This window comes from Vicia villosa, linkage group LG3 (genome assembly GCF_029867415.1).
Source record: "Vicia villosa cultivar HV-30 ecotype Madison, WI linkage group LG3, Vvil1.0, whole genome shotgun sequence".
Taxonomy (NCBI): domain Eukaryota; kingdom Viridiplantae; phylum Streptophyta; class Magnoliopsida; order Fabales; family Fabaceae; genus Vicia; species Vicia villosa.
In genome coordinates this window covers 195,888,577-195,905,920 of record NC_081182.1, presented here as the reverse complement: position 1 = coordinate 195,905,920, position 17,344 = coordinate 195,888,577, and the positions used below count along the sequence as shown (strand labels likewise).

At 34.5% G+C, this 17,344-nt stretch overlaps 2 protein-coding genes across 4 annotated transcripts; both read left to right on the top strand.

The window, feature by feature from the left end:
• The first annotated feature begins 7,520 nt into the window (after positions 1–7,520).
• Positions 7,521–10,569, top strand: LOC131593212 (biogenesis of lysosome-related organelles complex 1 subunit 2-like). Of its 3 annotated transcripts, none has more exons than XM_058865487.1 (4): positions 7,521–7,674; positions 8,294–8,455; positions 9,705–9,862; positions 9,996–10,569. In XM_058865487.1, exons 3-4 carry the CDS (start codon positions 9,752–9,754, stop codon positions 10,266–10,268), a joined length of 384 nt encoding a protein of 127 aa, XP_058721470.1. In that variant the 5' UTR covers positions 7,521–7,674; positions 8,294–8,455; positions 9,705–9,751; the 3' UTR covers positions 10,269–10,569. The 3 variants fall into 3 exon arrangements, with proteins under 3 accessions (XP_058721470.1, XP_058721471.1, XP_058721472.1); XM_058865488.1 differs by having other exon boundaries at positions 9,625–9,862; XM_058865489.1 differs by lacking the exon at positions 8,294–8,455 and having other exon boundaries at positions 7,560–7,674.
• Positions 10,570–10,709: 140 nt separating this feature from the next.
• LOC131593211 (putative disease resistance RPP13-like protein 1) lies at positions 10,710–16,656 on the top strand. Its single transcript, XM_058865486.1, has 2 exons — positions 10,710–15,371; positions 15,561–16,656. Exon 1 carries the CDS (start codon positions 11,514–11,516, stop codon positions 15,318–15,320), a length of 3,807 nt encoding a protein of 1,268 aa, XP_058721469.1. The 5' UTR covers positions 10,710–11,513; the 3' UTR covers positions 15,321–15,371; positions 15,561–16,656.
• Positions 16,657–17,344: the final 688 nt, after the last annotated feature.

Genomic DNA, 17,344 nt, shown 5'->3' with positions numbered 1-17,344 from the left:
GAGTTAATTACAAATTTGAAAACAGTTAGGAGATGTCAGGAAAAGTTCGTTAGAGGTTGTAACAAACTGTTTGGGAAGGTGGTAATGGTTTGTATATGTGACTGGTATGTGTGTGTGTGTATTTGAACTGAGAGAAATCTTAAAACCAGCTTGCAGGGATTACATGGATTTTGTTTTAATTGTGCAGGATGCTGTTAGTCTTGCTTTTGCACATAAATATTTGAGCCGACATGTTTTCTTTTCTTGATTTTGATATGGATGGATTGTCTCTGAGTTTTTGTATGGCTTTTCTGAATGATGCAGGTTTGCTACTGAACGGTCCCGAACTGGAAGGTTCGTAGTTGCGACGCGAAGTTGAATTCGGCTTATGGAACTCATGGTTCGGCTTGGAACATGGTATGGTTTTGATACTGTATGCAGTTAGAAAAATGAGTTAAAAACGGTAGGCACTTCTGTTAGTTGGTTGCAGGTAGTCATAAATCTGTTTTTCTGTTTTGAGGTGGTTTGAAGTTGGTTTGAAAGTATGCATATGCTCATGAATGTGTGGGGCTGTCATGGTATGTGGTTAACATGGTATGTGAAATGGTTTTGAATTTGTACAGGGGCTGAATTTGATGATTTGTTGCTGAACTAATGATGTGTGGTATATGTGTTATGCAGGCCCCGGTTTTGCAATGTAGCAGGGGAATAAAATCTTGAGGACTAACGGAAATGGCTTGATGGAAAGCAAACTGAAGCTGACTTAGAACCAAGAGAGGGCTAGAATAGGGTGCTGACTCTGGTTAAACAATCATATTTTTGTAATTCCTTTTGTGATGTTCCTTGACTTTAGGAATAGTGTAATATATTGGACTTATGAATGAATTTTGTAATTTGAATATGAATTTTGTAATGAATTTTGTGATGATATTGTATGAAGTGTATGAATGTTTAAGTATATGGACTTCGGATCCCTTGAATGTGTAGATTTTAAATGAATGAATGGTGAACTTGTATGATACAAACCATCCTTGACATGCACCTTGAATCATGAATGCTCGAATAGTCCTTGAATCATGGATGAGCTTTCAATTAGAACTTCAATCTCTTTTGCAAACCAATGACTCATGAAATAAATGGAACTTGACTTAATGGTGAATACTTGCGAGCACATTATGATGGACTTAAATCTTATAACTTTCATCGACAATCCCATGTGACTGCTTATGAACCTCACACTTATCTTTGAATGCAAACCCACCTTAAATCTTAATGAATAACATTCCAGTCGACTTGCAACTTCAATGGACCCAACTTAATTTGAGTCATCATTTTAATTCAGACTTGTGCGTCAAGAAATTAACATACTTCCTCTTTAAGTTCGACATCTTGTGCTCAGCATAAAAGCAATGCTCTGAAGAAGTCACGAATGAGAGAGCCTAATTCCATGATCCTCAGTTGGAAACTCTGTTTGGCTCTATCACAGTAGTTGAAAACCGTAGCTTGGATCCACCATAGGGAAATAAACCCTAATCTCACACTTCATCGTTTGAAACACCAGAAGAATAAAAATTAATTGACATGCACACCTCCACATGATTAGGAAGCCCTAAGCTTTCAAAATCCTTGATCCCATGCCTTTAGATGTTTTATTTGATGAATGAATGCAAAGTGTTAGATGACCTAATGGAGAGATGCACATGAGTATGAAATGGGAAGCTTAAGCCAGTTAAAAGTAAAGGGGTAGGACAAATTTGGGGTATGACAGGACATTGATGTTATTATTTGTTAGGGAATCCGGGGGGTTAACATGTGGAAGCATTTATACACTTTGGTGAATTTCCTTTAGGAATCACACACTTTGTGAGAGAGACACCACATACTCACCCAAAATCTTAAGGTGATAGGTGTGTGGGTTATCCCACATATAAATGCCCAAGTGTCCATATTCCTAACTAATGTGGGAAAGAATGGGACTCACTTGTTGTCAAATATCTGCAGTCATAATACAATTTTGTTTCATCAAACTATCTAGTTTGCTCTTGATATGCATCATAATTTTAAAATGTTGTTGTAAGATAATCTGTTAGACAACAGGAACTTATCTAGAGGGGGTGAATAGATCCCCAACTTTAAAAATACAAGTTTTAAAGGTTTTGAAAAAGTTTAAACTATTGCGAGTGGAAGTTTCGTGTTTAGATCGAAATTCATATAAATCAAACTGGTTATTGGAACCTCAGATATGTGAAATCGTTTATACTTAACACTTGAATTCTCAAATTAACAATTTTAATGTGATCACTAATCAACCAATTCCCAATGAAATTTAACACAAAAATTCAAAGTGTCAAATTATCGAGCACTTGGCGTGCGATCGATTTTTTCAGATTTTCCTTCGTGGTTATTAATATCAAAATCCTCTTACAATCTAATTGATTGTAAGGCAATCAACAAACCAACAACGCTTTAAAACAATTACCAGAAAAATTGTTACGAATCAATCGCTCAATCAATGTGTTTAACAATTTGACAATAGAAATTTAAATGCAAGAGATAGAGGTAGGGGGAGAGAGGGGGGGGGGGGGAGTGACAGAGAGCACACGAGGAATGGAGATAATGCTTCTTGCTTTGAAAAATATTGTTTACAAGAGAAATGTAGCAATCCATCCCTACAAACCCTAAATTTGATAATGATTTTAACTCTTTCTCTCCTCTTGATCTTGACTTAATCAAGTCTCCAAATAATACCAATATGATTCAACGTCTCACGTTACTCCTTTGCAAGAAACCACCGTTCTTTAAAGATTTTACTCGGTTGAATCCAAATTGTAAATTGTTGTCATCCGATAATACCAATTGATTCACCGTTTCATAGTACTTCTTTGCAAGACACCATCGTTCTTTAAAGCTTTTACTTGGTCGAATCGAGTTGTGAATTATCTTCACCCAAGATTTACCAAATTGATTTACCGTCTCACGCTACTCCTTCACAATAACCTCTTGTTCTTCGAAGCCTTTCACTCGATCAAATCCAATTTGCGTAATCTTGTTCAAAACCTTCAAATCCTAATGGTTTTGAAGGAAAACCCCAACTCGGTTTTCTTGGTTTTTTCTGGATGAAACCTGAATGATTATGTGTATGTTGTTTGTATATGGCACCCAAACAATGAATGATTATGTGTATGTTGTTTGTATGTATGCATAAATGGAAGGTTGAATATGATGAGCAATTTTAGTATGTGTTTATAGTTTCATCAAGTTGAAAATGAAGCATGTATGATGTATTTATAGTGGTGCAAGTTGGAGGCAAAAGAGAACCAAAAAATGCGAAAAAGAATGAAAATTTTCTGAAAAACAACAGCTTGTATCGACCTATATAAGTTATGTGTCAACCTATGTAATGCTATAAGTCGACCTATAACTGGTTATGTGTCTACATACTCAAATAGAAGGTACGGGCTTTTAAATTGCAGGACATGCATCGACCTGAAAAATCGTTTGCGTTAACACATAGACCTATAGGCTTTAAAACTCCAACACATGCCCAACCTGAAAACTGCATGTGTCGAAACATAAACATCATGTGTTGACACATAAGTCAGCATATAGAAACAGAAGCTTCAAGCTTTATTGCAGCACATGTGTCGACCTGAAAATCATATGTGTCGATAATAGAACTGTGTTTTGAGGAAAAAAAAGAATTTTAAAGCATGAAATTGATTTTTGATGCTATATAATCCATTTTTTATACATGGTATCTTTTTCAAATATATTTTGAGTGCATTCTAAGATCCCTAATGCAATGGTGCACATGATGACTCAGAGATACCGTTTATTGTACATAAATGCTAAAGTTTTCTTAATTTGACATCATTCAAAACATCTATTAGGCAAGTGCACTCACACAATCATAACATTTGTTGACATACTTGAAGAGGTATTTAAGTAACGTGGTTGGTTATACCACTTAATATTTATGTTTGCATTGTATTTCAAAAAAAAATGTTATATAGAAAAAAATCTATTATCAATGATATAGTCACATTTCAACAATTATACAATTATCCCTTTGTTTGTAGATTAGACATCCTTCTACATCAATGGTGGTGTTTTCAATAAATTTTTTAGGAAAAAATTTAGTACACTTTCCATTTTGCATACATGAAGATTTTCTATATCCACTCCACATGGACCGTGAATTATAAGGCATGACATAATTTTAAATAATTTGGGTTCAATTATTCATATGATAGTCCAACAAATATCATGTTGTCAATATGATGTGGGATGGGAAAATGTTGATAAATGAAGTAAAGGGCCTGTTTGTTTCAGCTTTAAAAAAATGGATTTTTTCTTTGTATTTTTGAAAATAGATTTTTCAAAACCGTTTTTCAAAATATTACAAGTTTTTTTATATTTGTTTTTTCTAAAATGAAACACTAATTTTGACATCCTATAAAATAAACACACATTATTGAAGACCAAAACGTAGTTAAAATCGTAATTTTTTTAAAAAGTTGTATTTCAAAAATGATTTTTATGAACATCTATTTTAAATAGCTTCAAAATTAAGTGGTTTTTTGAAATTTTGATATCCAATTTTTGTTCCATAAATAGATGAAATACCTAAAATCACATTTTAAGAATAACTACTCAAACAAAATTTTCATTTAAAGGTTTTATAAAAAGTTTATTTGTAAAAAAAATTTTCACAAAATTATGTAACACTATAAAAATTATTTTTAAAAAAAAAGCCAACACAGACGGGCCCAAAATCAATTTTTGTTTTAACGCTAAAATTTAACTTCAATAACTTAACAACTTTTATGTATAAATTTTTTTAAAATCCTTAATACAAATATGACTTAACAATTTTTCTTAGTATTGACTATAAAAAATTAGCATTTCAAAAAAAGAACTATAAACTATTAAAATCATATTCAAAACAAATGTTAATTTATATAATAGAATAATGTGATGTAAAAGAAGGTGATGATGTTACGGTTATGCCTAAGTGAGATATGAAAAATAGATATTTTAAAAAAAATTTGCAAAAAGAGAATTTATAAACTTTTGAAATGATATTCAAAACAAATGTTAATGTATATAATGGAATATTATAATATAAAAAGAGGTGATGATGTTATGGTTATGCCTTAGTGAGATATGAAAAATTATTTGAAAAAGGATTTTTAAAACATAAATAATACTTATTAAAATTAAAAATGCAAAAACAAAAAAACATTCTCTAACCTCATAATATGTTGCTTACAAAGTTGAAGTGAAATTTAGAACGTTTACACTAGTGGTGTACATGAATTAACCACCCTACACTAACCAATCGAATCGAAGGCAAATTTTAATAATGGGTTGGGTTAGTTCGGGTGGACGGGTTCGGTTGAATTAACAGCATCACCTATTGAACTAACCACAAATTTTCCACCTACTAGCCAGAAGAAGAGAAGACCTAATGTAAATGGTAATCTAAAGAGGTATGAGATTTAGGATCACTTTAACCCTACTCCTGATAGTGAACCCCCTATTGTCTCATGTAAGTACTATTATCAAATGTACATGCGTGACTCTAAGAAACATGGAACATCAAACGTAAAAATTCACATGAAAACATGCCCCAAGTATCTATTGAACGTGTCAACTGACCCTACCCAAACCATCTTAAGATTTTCAACAACTGAGGGAGTTGGTTTGGTTCCAGTAAGTTCTAGGTTTGACCCTGTAGGTTGTAGAAATAGGTTGGCTTATTTCATCATTTTAGATGAGAAACCATTCATTACCGTTGAAAGGGAGGGGTTTAGGTACTTCTATAAGCAAATTCAACCCCAATTTTCTATATCGTCTAAGTTACTTAACCCTCACTGCCCATTTTATCGATAAGGATTAGTATTACTAAGAAAGAATAATTTGCTTTACTATTATTCCTAATCACAGGGGCGAGATTGTTAGTAAGAAGGTGGAGAATGTATTGAAGGAGTGGCAACTTAGAAATGTTTCTATCATCACACTAAATAACGCGACATCCAATTATGTTGTTGTTGTATGTTTAGAGCAAAAAGTAAAAAACATGAATGTAATTTTAGTGGATGGCTTTGGGTTTCACATGAGGTGTTGCGCCCATGTGTTGAATTTGGTTGTGAGAGATAGAATGAAAGAAGCTGAACCCGCAATTTTAAGTGCTCGTAATGCAATTAGGTTTATAAGGTCTTCACCCCAATTTTTGTCCTACAAATTTCATTCATATGGTCATGTTGCATTCGTATTTCGTTTACATTCAAATCGTAACATTTCTTACATATTTCGCAAACACGGTAGGAGACGTAGCACCTTTAGGCTAAAGAATACTACCGTGTAGATTATTTTTGCAATCTTGAAGCCCTGCTTTATATTCTTCTTCTAGAATAGTTATTGAAACTTGAAAGCCCATCACCCTTGATGATAGCTTGTGGAAGTTTAGATGAAGGAATGTCACAAACCCCATTAAGAGCTTGGATGAATGATTTCTTTTGGACCTCGATTGAGACTTTTGAATTTGCAATCTCAGGTTGCTCATGAAGAGCAGTTATCTCCGAGAAGAGTGATGAGGGATCCATGGAGGATTCTAGCAGGGTCGTGTTTGAGGGCGTGCAAGGCAGGCTACCGCACAGGGCCTCAAATTTTCCAGGGTCAAACTATAGGTAAATAGAGCCTCATAAATTATTTGTCAGGTTAAATCCTGATTAAATATGGCCTCGATTTATTTGACTGTAGGTAAACTATAGCTAATCTACACAGGTTCTCCAAAAACTTGAGATGACTCTGAATTTCAAAGTGCCGCTGGCTGTAGTTGGGAACCCGACCTTTTAATTTGTTTGACAATTCTAAGACCTCAATTATCCTCTACTGATACAGGTTAAACTTTAGATAAACCTTTAAAGAGACTTAAATGCCACCAAAAAATTCGTTCTTACAATAACAACGATTACTAGGGTGCGTTTGTTTGACACATTTGAATTACAATCTCATGAATGTTATTCCTTGGAATGTTAATGCCAGGAGTTTTATTCCCATAAATTTGTTTAGTAAATAATTAAGGTTCCTAGGAATATTTTTGAATTTTTATTTTATTTTATAATTTTAAAATTTTTAAAATATAAAATAATGTGTTGAAATAATATAAAATTGGGTAGTTTGAGTCAGTTATTTTTTTATTCCCATGAAAATATATAATTCCCACCCTTTGACATGAGAATAAATAGTTAAAATTTCTTAAATAACTTAATGCATAATGGAGCGGAATAGTATAAATATCATTCTATTGTTTGATTATTTTATTCATTACACACCCCAAATTGAATGAAAAAAAATAGAGAATTTGATGGAATAAAATTGTTCCGCTTCATTCAATTCTCTTTGTATCAATTCAAACAATGAAAGATAATATTATTTCATTCTATTCGGTTCTGCTCCTTCGCGTTCCATCTATCAAAATAGCCTTATATTTTAATGTATGAAAAAAAAAACCATCGTAATACGACGTCGTTTCCTGAAAAACAAAAGAGAGTAATAAAGAAAAAGAGGAAACAAAACAAGTCACCTCACAAAGAGAGTATTATTGAAACACTGCTTCGTCTTCATCCGATTGATTAACTCATCATCACCATACCTACCAACCAAATTGCTATGAATTATCAAAAACAGGTAACCCTACTTTTCAATTCAACTCTTAAGTAATTTCTCTCCTATTATTCTCTTTCAATTTTGGTTTCAGAATTCGTTTAAATTTCATGTCAGATTCATTGCGAAATTCACACTCATTCTCTTCACATTGCATCTGTTGATTCAAACATAGAAGTGATTATAGTAAATTAAAAAAATTCACTGGTTTTAATATTGAAGGCTGTTGTTGAACTGAATCAGTGTGGAAATATTTGTTTGCTAATGCAATTGTGGTACTTTGTATATCTATAATTTAGGGTTTACTTTATGTGTTTTATGTTTTTTTTCTTCTTTCACTTCAACTCAACTATTAAACATAAAAAATATAGATCTAATAATTTCCTCACTATTTTACGCGTGTGCTTTTAGAAGTGGTTATTATATAAGTAAAATGTTTCTAATGAAAGTGCAAAAACTCTTTGAGTGATGGTATATATGAATTGAATCCTATCTTTTAACGGTATGTGTTTGTCAAAGTTTTGTATACAAATATGTTTAGTTCAGTATTGCTTGATTTGCTTCGCTTGAAAATGTTTGAAGTCTTTTCGTTCCTTAAATGGCATGCCGTTTATATGATTCTGTTATTTGTCTGCATTGGTAGAATACTGGAAAGACGAGCTACTTCAGAAATTGAATACTACTAAATGACAGTAATGCAAGGATAGCCTATTTATCTATTTTCGTGATTTCTTTAAGACGGCGACGCAAGCTCAACCTTATTTAACTGCATCCAAATCTTACTGCTACAGCTAGCAGCTATCTTGTGAGTAATCCATTTGTTTGAAAATTATGATACATCCACTGTATGTTTCAAAATTATAGATCATTTATGCGCTCGTTTGAGAATGTTCTTGCATATTTTTCTTCATATTAATTGTGTATGTTTAGAGGGATATTTTGTCATAAACCAATTAATTTAGTCTGCTGCATAGAATCCATCGGTAATTTCTGCATATTTTCAGTATGCAGAAAATGGATTTTCCATGGAGGGAGGTATTTGCTTGGGGCATAAGTTTTGCAGGAGTTTTAAGTATTCATACATTTCCAATTGACAAGGATAAACATGATTAGAGGGTCCAGTTGGGCCATAGGCTCATAGGACCCATGCTGACCTGTTAGGTGTTTAGTTAACTTGTCAGAACTGTAGGGAGATAATATTTGAGGAGGAGCAGAGAATGTTGTGTGTTTTTTTTTTGGGTGAGACTTGTAAGTTGTAACGTGCCAGAACAGGGGTCTCCGGACCCCTGTTGTGACATAAAGAAAGTAGGAGTCCATAGTCAAATTTCTGTAGAGATACAAATTTTTTTTTCGGTCTATTTTCCTTCCACGCTGAGTCTAACCTAGATTTCCGGTCTTGTAATAAAAAGAAAGCCATTTGCGATTTCTCTTTAGATACCAGCCTAACAGAACACTAACTACTAACTACTTTTCTGTTTGTGAAATCTTAAAGCTTAGTTTAGAAAACATTAAAGTGGGATGGAAACATACAACTTTAAGGATGAATCAAACTCTTCATTGACTCATCTATATCAATAACAAAACCTTTTCTCCACTAGGAAATATTAGGAAGATCCTAAAGTCCCACATTGGTTGGAGATAGAGCATTGAAAGAATATATATAGAGGGACACTCCTCATCTTACCAACCGGTTTTGTAAGGATGAGTTAGGTCAAACTCTAATAGGAAAGGTCTTGCATTTTCAAACAAGTCTACAATATCTTGTTGTAAGTTATGTCCTGTGACATGAAATCTAGATCCCTATTAATGGTTGAGCTATAATCAATGGCTTCTTTTTTTGGTTTCGAATATTTGTTTTGTATTTGTGAAGATGAATTGTGAGCACCCATCTAACATAGTTTGTAATCCACTTGTCAGTTTGAAGGTCTTCTGACTTTCCTTACAAAATTGTTAATGATTCAATTTGGTATTTAGGAGGTTTTCCCCCTTTTTGAAACAACTGCAGCTTGGACCATAAAACAACACTTGGTTGATTGTTTCGCTGGCTTGCGTAGGTACTCCTAATCTTCCACTGTTAATTGGTCAATTATATACTCCAAACATGGAAAATGTAAAGAAAGATGGAGCCCAAGATCAGAAGCATGATGAACTTGCTGAGTCACTAAACGATCTCTTCAGCAGTGTCGCCAGCATGATAAAATCAGAGCTTCAGGTGAAGCCTCTCATTCTTTCTCCAACCCTCTCTTAAGACCCCACTTATCAATGCACACACTTGGCGAGTTGAAATGAACAATCATGATTTTTATTGATTTATCTTGTTATAATTTGCGCTGATTTTGTGTCAGGGGACTAATAATCATCTAGAGCTAGTGGAGAAAATGAATGCAAAGGTCGCAGACGAGTATAAAGGGTTTGGTGATTTGGCTTCAGGGCTAAGGGTGTTTGTGGAGCAATTGAAATGCAAGAGTGGTAGCTTTAACGAGTATGTTGAGCAGATTGATGCAATAGAGAAGCAAGTGACTGAATTTGAAGCAGTGATCTCTATGCTTGATAAATATGTAGCTTTGTTGGAATCAAAAGTCCAATCTCATTACCAAACCAAAAATCCATCTTCTTAAAATAATGTACCGATTGAGGAAATGGGTAGGACAAATGAACTTGATCTAGCAAAAACCTGAACTTGATCGCAATTGAGGCTGCAATTGCCCAGGTTTTTTTATGCGACTGCAACTGTTACTGCAATTGCTATGAAAAAACTTAGTTATATGAAATTTGGTGAACTGTTGTTGTTTTAAGAAAGGGTAGAAATATATTACTGATATTTCTTCATAAATATTTAATATAGAATGTATAAAATAATAGCATGTATTGTAATAAATAAGAGTCTAGAAACTGATTTAGTTCTTACTCTTTAAATAATTATAATCGTGGTTTGTTATTTTGAGAATATAAAAACGTTTCTTGTATAATTGAAATATTATTGATAGATAGATCCTGTTAAGAAGTGTGGTTGGGGCTAACTCAACCCTACAAAACCGGCTTGTAGGGTGAGGATTGCCCCCACTTTATAAGGACATGTTCAGGCCATATATTGTCCGATGTGGGACTCTTAATAGATCCAATACAAATTATTGATTTTTTTTTGTTTCATTTTTTTAAAAAATGATTTCAATTGATTGATAAATTATTGATGATAATTTTATTTTATTTTTCATTTAAAAAAAATGATTTCAATTGATTGGCATGATTTGAGGGATCTTACTCCTATTGAGTCACTGGTATGACAACATAAACTCACAATTTAGGACAAAAACTCTCAACTTTTACACAAAAAGAAACTGATTCTTGAACCTTACATATACATATCAAACATCAAAAATATATCTCTAGTTACTAACATCTAGTCACTTATTTGTGTAAGACTTCTTTTACACATGTAAATTCAATGTTGGATGGCCATTTTTTTTGCATTTGATAAACATTTCAAAGAAGAAGAATATGTAAGATAGGGATATACTAGGAGACAGAAATGTTGATGTACATAAGCATTTACAAACTGAGTTATTAATAACATGCATTCTTTTTCTCTTTACTGTTACTATTATTATGAAAAACCAATTATGCATTCCATGGATAATCATGGAGTATAAATTTGTTGAATATACTTAAATAAATTGTCTCTTTTTTCTCTGCCACAAGCATTCTCTGTCCAAACAGTACGAAATTGGTCAAAAGAACAACATAATTATTTCATTACAGCTAGTAGCTTAGCTTTAATGCTCACTTGTCAAAAATATCAATTATTGCTTTCCATCAATTATTGAATCAGTATTCACATATGACTCTTGTTTTACTATTACAACATGGCTGCAATAGGAAGTGCTTTCCTCTCTGCAACTGTCCAGACCTTAGTTGAGAAACTTGCTTCCAAAGAGTTTCTTGATTACATCACAAACACTAAGCTTGACCTCTCACTCTTGAAACAGTTAAGGACAACACTACGCACTCTTCAACCTGTGCTTGACGCTGCGGAGGAGAAGCAGATCAACACTCCTTCAGTCAAAGAATGGCTTGATGACTTGAAAGATGCTGTCTACGATGCTGAAGATCTGCTCAACCAAATTAGCTATGATTCCCTTCGATGCAAGATGGAGAACGCGCAACCTGCAAGCAAAACTAATCAGGTGTGGAACTTCCTTTCTTCTCCTTTTAAAAATATCTATGGAGAGATCAATTCCCAAATGAAAGATATGTGTGAAACCCTCAAACTTTTTGCTGATAATAAAGATATCCTTAGTTTGCAAACTAAAAGTGTCAGAGTTTCTCATAGAACACCTTCCAGTCCTATGTTCAATGAATCTGTCATGGTTGGTAGGAAAGATGAGCAAGAGAAAGTAATGAACATGTTGCTATCAGAAAGCAATACTAATATGGGGGTAGTTGCAATTGTAGGCATGGGAGGTATTGGAAAAACAACACTTGCACAACGTGCTTACAATGATGAAGAAGTTCAAAAGCACTTTGATGTCACAGCATGGGCGTGTGTATCTGAGGATTTCGATATCCTTAGAGTAACCAAAACTCTCCTTGAATCTGTCACTAAAACACCATCAGGAACCGACAATCTTGATTTACTTCGAGTTGGCTTAAAGGAAAATTTAAAAGACAGGAGATTTTTGATTGTGTTGGATGACTTATGGAATGACACTCATCATGATTGGGAAGATCTTGTATCGCCGTTGATTTATGGAAAAAATGGAAGCAGAGTGATCATCACAACACGTCACGAAAAAGTGGCCGATGCTGCACGCACATTTCCTATTTTTGAACTAGATCCTCTATCAGATGAAGACAGTTGGTCTTTACTCTCCAAACATGCATTTGGAAGTGGAGACTTTTCTGAAGCTCAACAGCGAAACGTAGAAACAATTGGAAGGAAGATTGCAAGAAAGTGTGGTGGATTGCCAATTGCTGCGAAATCGCTTGGAGGACTGTTGCGTTCAAAAGTAGATACCGAAGAGTGGATTGAAGTTCTGAACAACGACATATGGAACTTAAAGGATAATAATATTCTTCCTGCATTGCGCCTGAGTTATCAATATCTTTCCTCTCAATTGAAAAGATGTTTTTCCTATTGCTCTATTTTTCCAAAGGACTATCCACTTGATAGGAAGCAATTGGTTTTGTTGTGGATGGCAGAAGGCTTCCTTGATAATTCCCAAGTCGACAAAACCATGGAAGAAGTGGGTGATGGGTGTTTTACTGAATTGTTATCCAGATCATTGATACAACAATTGCATGATGATTCTAGAGGACAGAAATTTGTCTTGCATGACCTTGTTAATGATTTAGCTACGGTCGTATCTGAAAAAAGTTGTTACAGACTTGAATTTGGCGCCAAGAGCTATGAAAATGTTCGACACTTGTCATATAATAAAGAAAGATATGACATTTTCAAGAAGTTTAAGACTTTTGACAAATTCAAACGCTTGAGAAGCTTCTTTGGCATCAACCCTCAATGGACATCAAATAATTTATCAAGAAAGGTGGTCGAAGATTTGCTACCCACATTTGGAAGGTTGCGTGTGTTATCGTTATCAAGATATAGCAACATCACCATGCTACCTGTTACAATTGGCAATTTAGTGCAGTTGCGCTATCTAGATCTCTCTTACACTTATATCGCAAGCTTGCCTGGCACCATATGCAATCTCTACTACTTGCAAACCTTGATTTTATCTTGCTGCTCAAAACTCACAGAATTGCCTGAACATGTTGGAAAATTAAGTAATTTGCGTCATCTTTATATTGATAGGACAAGCATAACAGAGATGCCGAAGCAAATTGCTGAACTTGAAAACCTTCAAACTCTAACTGTTTTTGTAGTAGGCAAGAAAAATATTGGTTTAAGTGTTAGAGAGCTTGGGAAGTTTCCTAAGCTACGGGGAAAATTACTCATCAAGAACCTGCAAAATGTCAATGATGTCATGGAGGTAAGTGGTACTAACTTGAAGAGCAAAGAACATATTGAGGAATTGACGCTAGAGTGGGGCAAGGAAACTGATGACACACTTAATGAAAAAAATGTGCTTGATATGTTAGAACCATCTACAAACCTAGAAAAACTGAGCATAGGATCATATGGTGGGACAAGTTTTCCAAGTTGGTTTGGAGATCCTTCGTTTTCTAACATGGTGTCTCTCAACATTAGTACTTGTGTGAATTGCATGACACTTCCATCACTAGGGCAGCTACCTTCTCTCAAGGACTTGCAGATTATTAGAATGACATCTATTGTGGCAATTGGGCAAGAGTTCTATGGCATGGCAGCAGGAGGTTCCAATTCTTCGTTCCAACCATTTCAATCCCTCGAGAATTTGGGATTTTATTACATGGGAAATTGGAAAGAATGGTGTCCTTTTCCAGACAACATGTTTCCTTTTCCTCGTCTGAAAACTCTGATGTTAGTAAGTTGTCCCGAATTGAAAGGACATTTACCTAGTCATCTTCCTTCCTTAGAAGAGATTACAGTACATACTTGTGATCATCTCTTGGCAACACCACCTACTCCACATTGGCTCTCCTCAGTAAAAAAGATTCGTATTATGGTAGATTCAGATTCAATAAGCAATACTGAAAGGACCCAATACTCATTGCTCGAGAGTGATTCTCCTTGTCTACTGGAAACAATAGACATATCGGGCCGTCATATGCTAAAATCTGTACCTAAAATGATTATAAGCAGCACCTGTCTTCGAGAATTGGATCTCAATGGTATTAGTTCTCTCACTACGATTCCAACAAATATTTTACCCACTTCTTTGCAATCACTTTGTATTCGAAATTGTGAGAACTTAACATTCCTTCCTCCTGAAATGTGGAGCAATTACACATCCCTTGTGACTCTTAGATTAGACTACTGCTATGCACTTACCTCCTTCCCACTGAATTGTTTTCCTGTGCTCCAAGAGTTTTCCATCCGAAGATGTAGTAGTTTGGAATCTATTTTTATTTCACAAACTTTGCCTTGTAGCTCGTCGGCCCTCCAATCTTTTTATGTCCGTGATTGCAAGGCACTTAGATCACTACCTCAACAGATGGACACCCTCACCGCTCTTGAACATATACATCTCCGCAATCTTCCAAATTTGGATTTATCATTATGTGAAGGAGCTTTCCTACCTCCCAATATACAATCAATTTTGGTATATTCTGTGAGGATAACAAAGCCGGTAACAGAGTGGGGTCTCCAATGTCTCACTGCTCTTTCATCATTGCATATCAAAGGTGATGATATTGTGAACATATTGATCAAAGAGCCGTTGTTGCCCATTTCCCTTGTGTCTCTATATATCCGTAATCTCTCTGAAATGAAATCCTTAGAAGGAAATGGACTTCGACACCTCTCCTCTCTACAAGTCCTTTACTTTTTTAATTGTTCAGGGCTTGTGTCTTTGCCAGAAAAAGCCTTTCCCTCCTTGCTGAAAACACTTGAGTTCAGCCGTTGTCCAAGACTAGAGTCACTGCCAGAGGACAACCTCCCTTCCTCTTTAGAGCATTTGTACATTAGAGATTGCCAATTGTTAGAAGAAAGGTATAAACGGAACGAACATTGGTCCAAACTTGCTCACATCCCAGTCATACAAATAAATGGCCAACTCATAATATGAACCAAGGCCATTGAGAAGCCAAGAGAATGAAGAATTTCAATTCTGTTTCAGGTATGAATGTTACTTTTTGTTTGTATTATGTCACTGGACAATAAAATTATTATTATTTAGTTATAAGGTATATACTTGTGTTCATTAATATTTTCAAGTTCCACAGTAATCAAATGAGATTTTTAATCAAACAGATCCTTAGTTTTTAACTAAGTCAGATTATTAACTAGATTTGTCTGCCATTTCCAGAATCCATGTAATTTGGTAATTCAGTTGGGTGTGTTTGTTCTTGTGGCTGACATAGATTGCTAAAAGACTGAGATGAAAAAGAGAGCTGAATTTGGTTGCTTAAGAAGGTTATCGCCTGTTCTCTTCTCCAACACTGCAACCTATTCTCAGTTTTTTTATTCTGTACCACATAAATGTTTATATTTTTTCTTTCTATCTTAATCATGCGCAATAATAACCATGTGAAGACATTTATGAATTGTTTTATTGAATGTATCTTTTGAAGCATTACTACAGTGAGTGTTGCTTTTAACATGACTACAGAACTATATACAATTTAAGAAACAATACAAGTACAATACTCCTTGCTTGCTGTTACAAACTAATGCTATTTTTACATAAAAAATCAAACAATGGGATTACTGTTTCTATCTCTGGTGTCGAGATCCATTAATTAATTTAGTTCTCTGATTCATTACATCAATGACCGAAATTTGGCCGTGGTCAAATGTACTAAAAACACAGTGAATGAACAATAGGGCTTCAAGTACAAGGTAACGCTGATTGAAAGTTTGTGAGGCTTCAAATGCGTTTCACATAATAAGGACATAATCAAACATATGATTTGGATGTGCAATGGAGAATTTAAAATAATTTAAGGGCAAAATTATACAGTCCTTCTGTATTTAGTTATAAGATCATTTTCAAAATTTCACATGTATTAATGATTTACTGGTTAAAAAGTTCTTACTAAGACTAGTATTGGTCGGCTCAACGAAGAACAAAGTCTACATCTTAGTAGGCTCGACATATGATAGATTGTGAACTGATATGAAAGACCACAAAGCTCGTAATATTTCAACTTAACTAACTAGATCCTACCTTGATACTAGTTTGACTATTTAAGTCATGCTTACATACGTGAGACATTCAGCGTGGAGCAACACTGTAAATTTCCAATAACCTACCTCCATTTTCAAACAACTCACTACTATGGTATCACGAAGACCAACCTAAACCTCGTTTGGTTCTACACTACATAAAAATTTCAACTCACAACTAGCTCAACTTCTAGAGGTAGCACGTGAGTTCCAATAGCAAAATGTGAAACAACAACAACAAAATGAAGAAAAATAAGGTTAACAATAAGAAACTGAAGTCCATAAGACTGAGTTGAGACAACAATTGGAGGTGCGATATTGGGAGTTCGTGCACCAAATGGAAGCTAAAGGGAGTAGGTCGATCTCCTATCAAACAATGTCATTGGAGAGAATCCATTAGCTTGACACCTAAGGTTTTGTAACCCTTGTCAGAGAATATTCAAGGAGTTGCTATATGGCATCATTTTTGGGATTCCTGTGTGGACTCTTATGCTGGGACAGAGGGAGAATTCATTAAATGCTATTAAATTATTTATTTATCTTTTCAAATTTTGTTTATTTCAGTTAATTTAAAGTTTTTGTGTAAGAAATGCTTCGACGTTTTGTTCAAATAGACATTATTGGTTTGAAAACTGTAAGTAGTAGGGTTTATAGTAGAATGCATTCAAGTGCAGTAACTGAAACAGCATCATATGGAACACTAGGATGATTGCAATTCTCTCTTGAACATTCCAGGTGGTGTAGACCAGTGGGTTGATATTGATATGCTTACAAAGCCTGTCTCCTCCTCCAAGTTTCTGTTGTTCCGTTGCGCTCCTCCTGTTTCTTCACAATGTGCACATTGAGCTTAAGCGAGTGGGTGGCTGGAATGAGAACATGTATAATAGTTAGATTGTGCTTGTGCCAATGGAATTAATTTTGTTT

What these genes read in the sequence shown, in the direction of transcription:
- LOC131593211 (XM_058865486.1), top strand. Translation starts at nt 11,514, where the DNA reads ATGGCTGCAATAGGAAGTGCTTTCCTCTCTGCAACTGTCCAGACCTTA.
- LOC131593212 (XM_058865487.1), top strand. Translation starts at nt 9,752, where the DNA reads ATGGAAAATGTAAAGAAAGATGGAGCCCAAGATCAGAAGCATGATGAA. An exon ending in TGATAAAATCAGAGCTTCAG is followed by an intron (nt 9,863 to 9,995) that starts GTGAAGCCTCTC and finishes ATTTTGTGTCAG; the next exon opens with GGGACTAATAATCATCTAGA.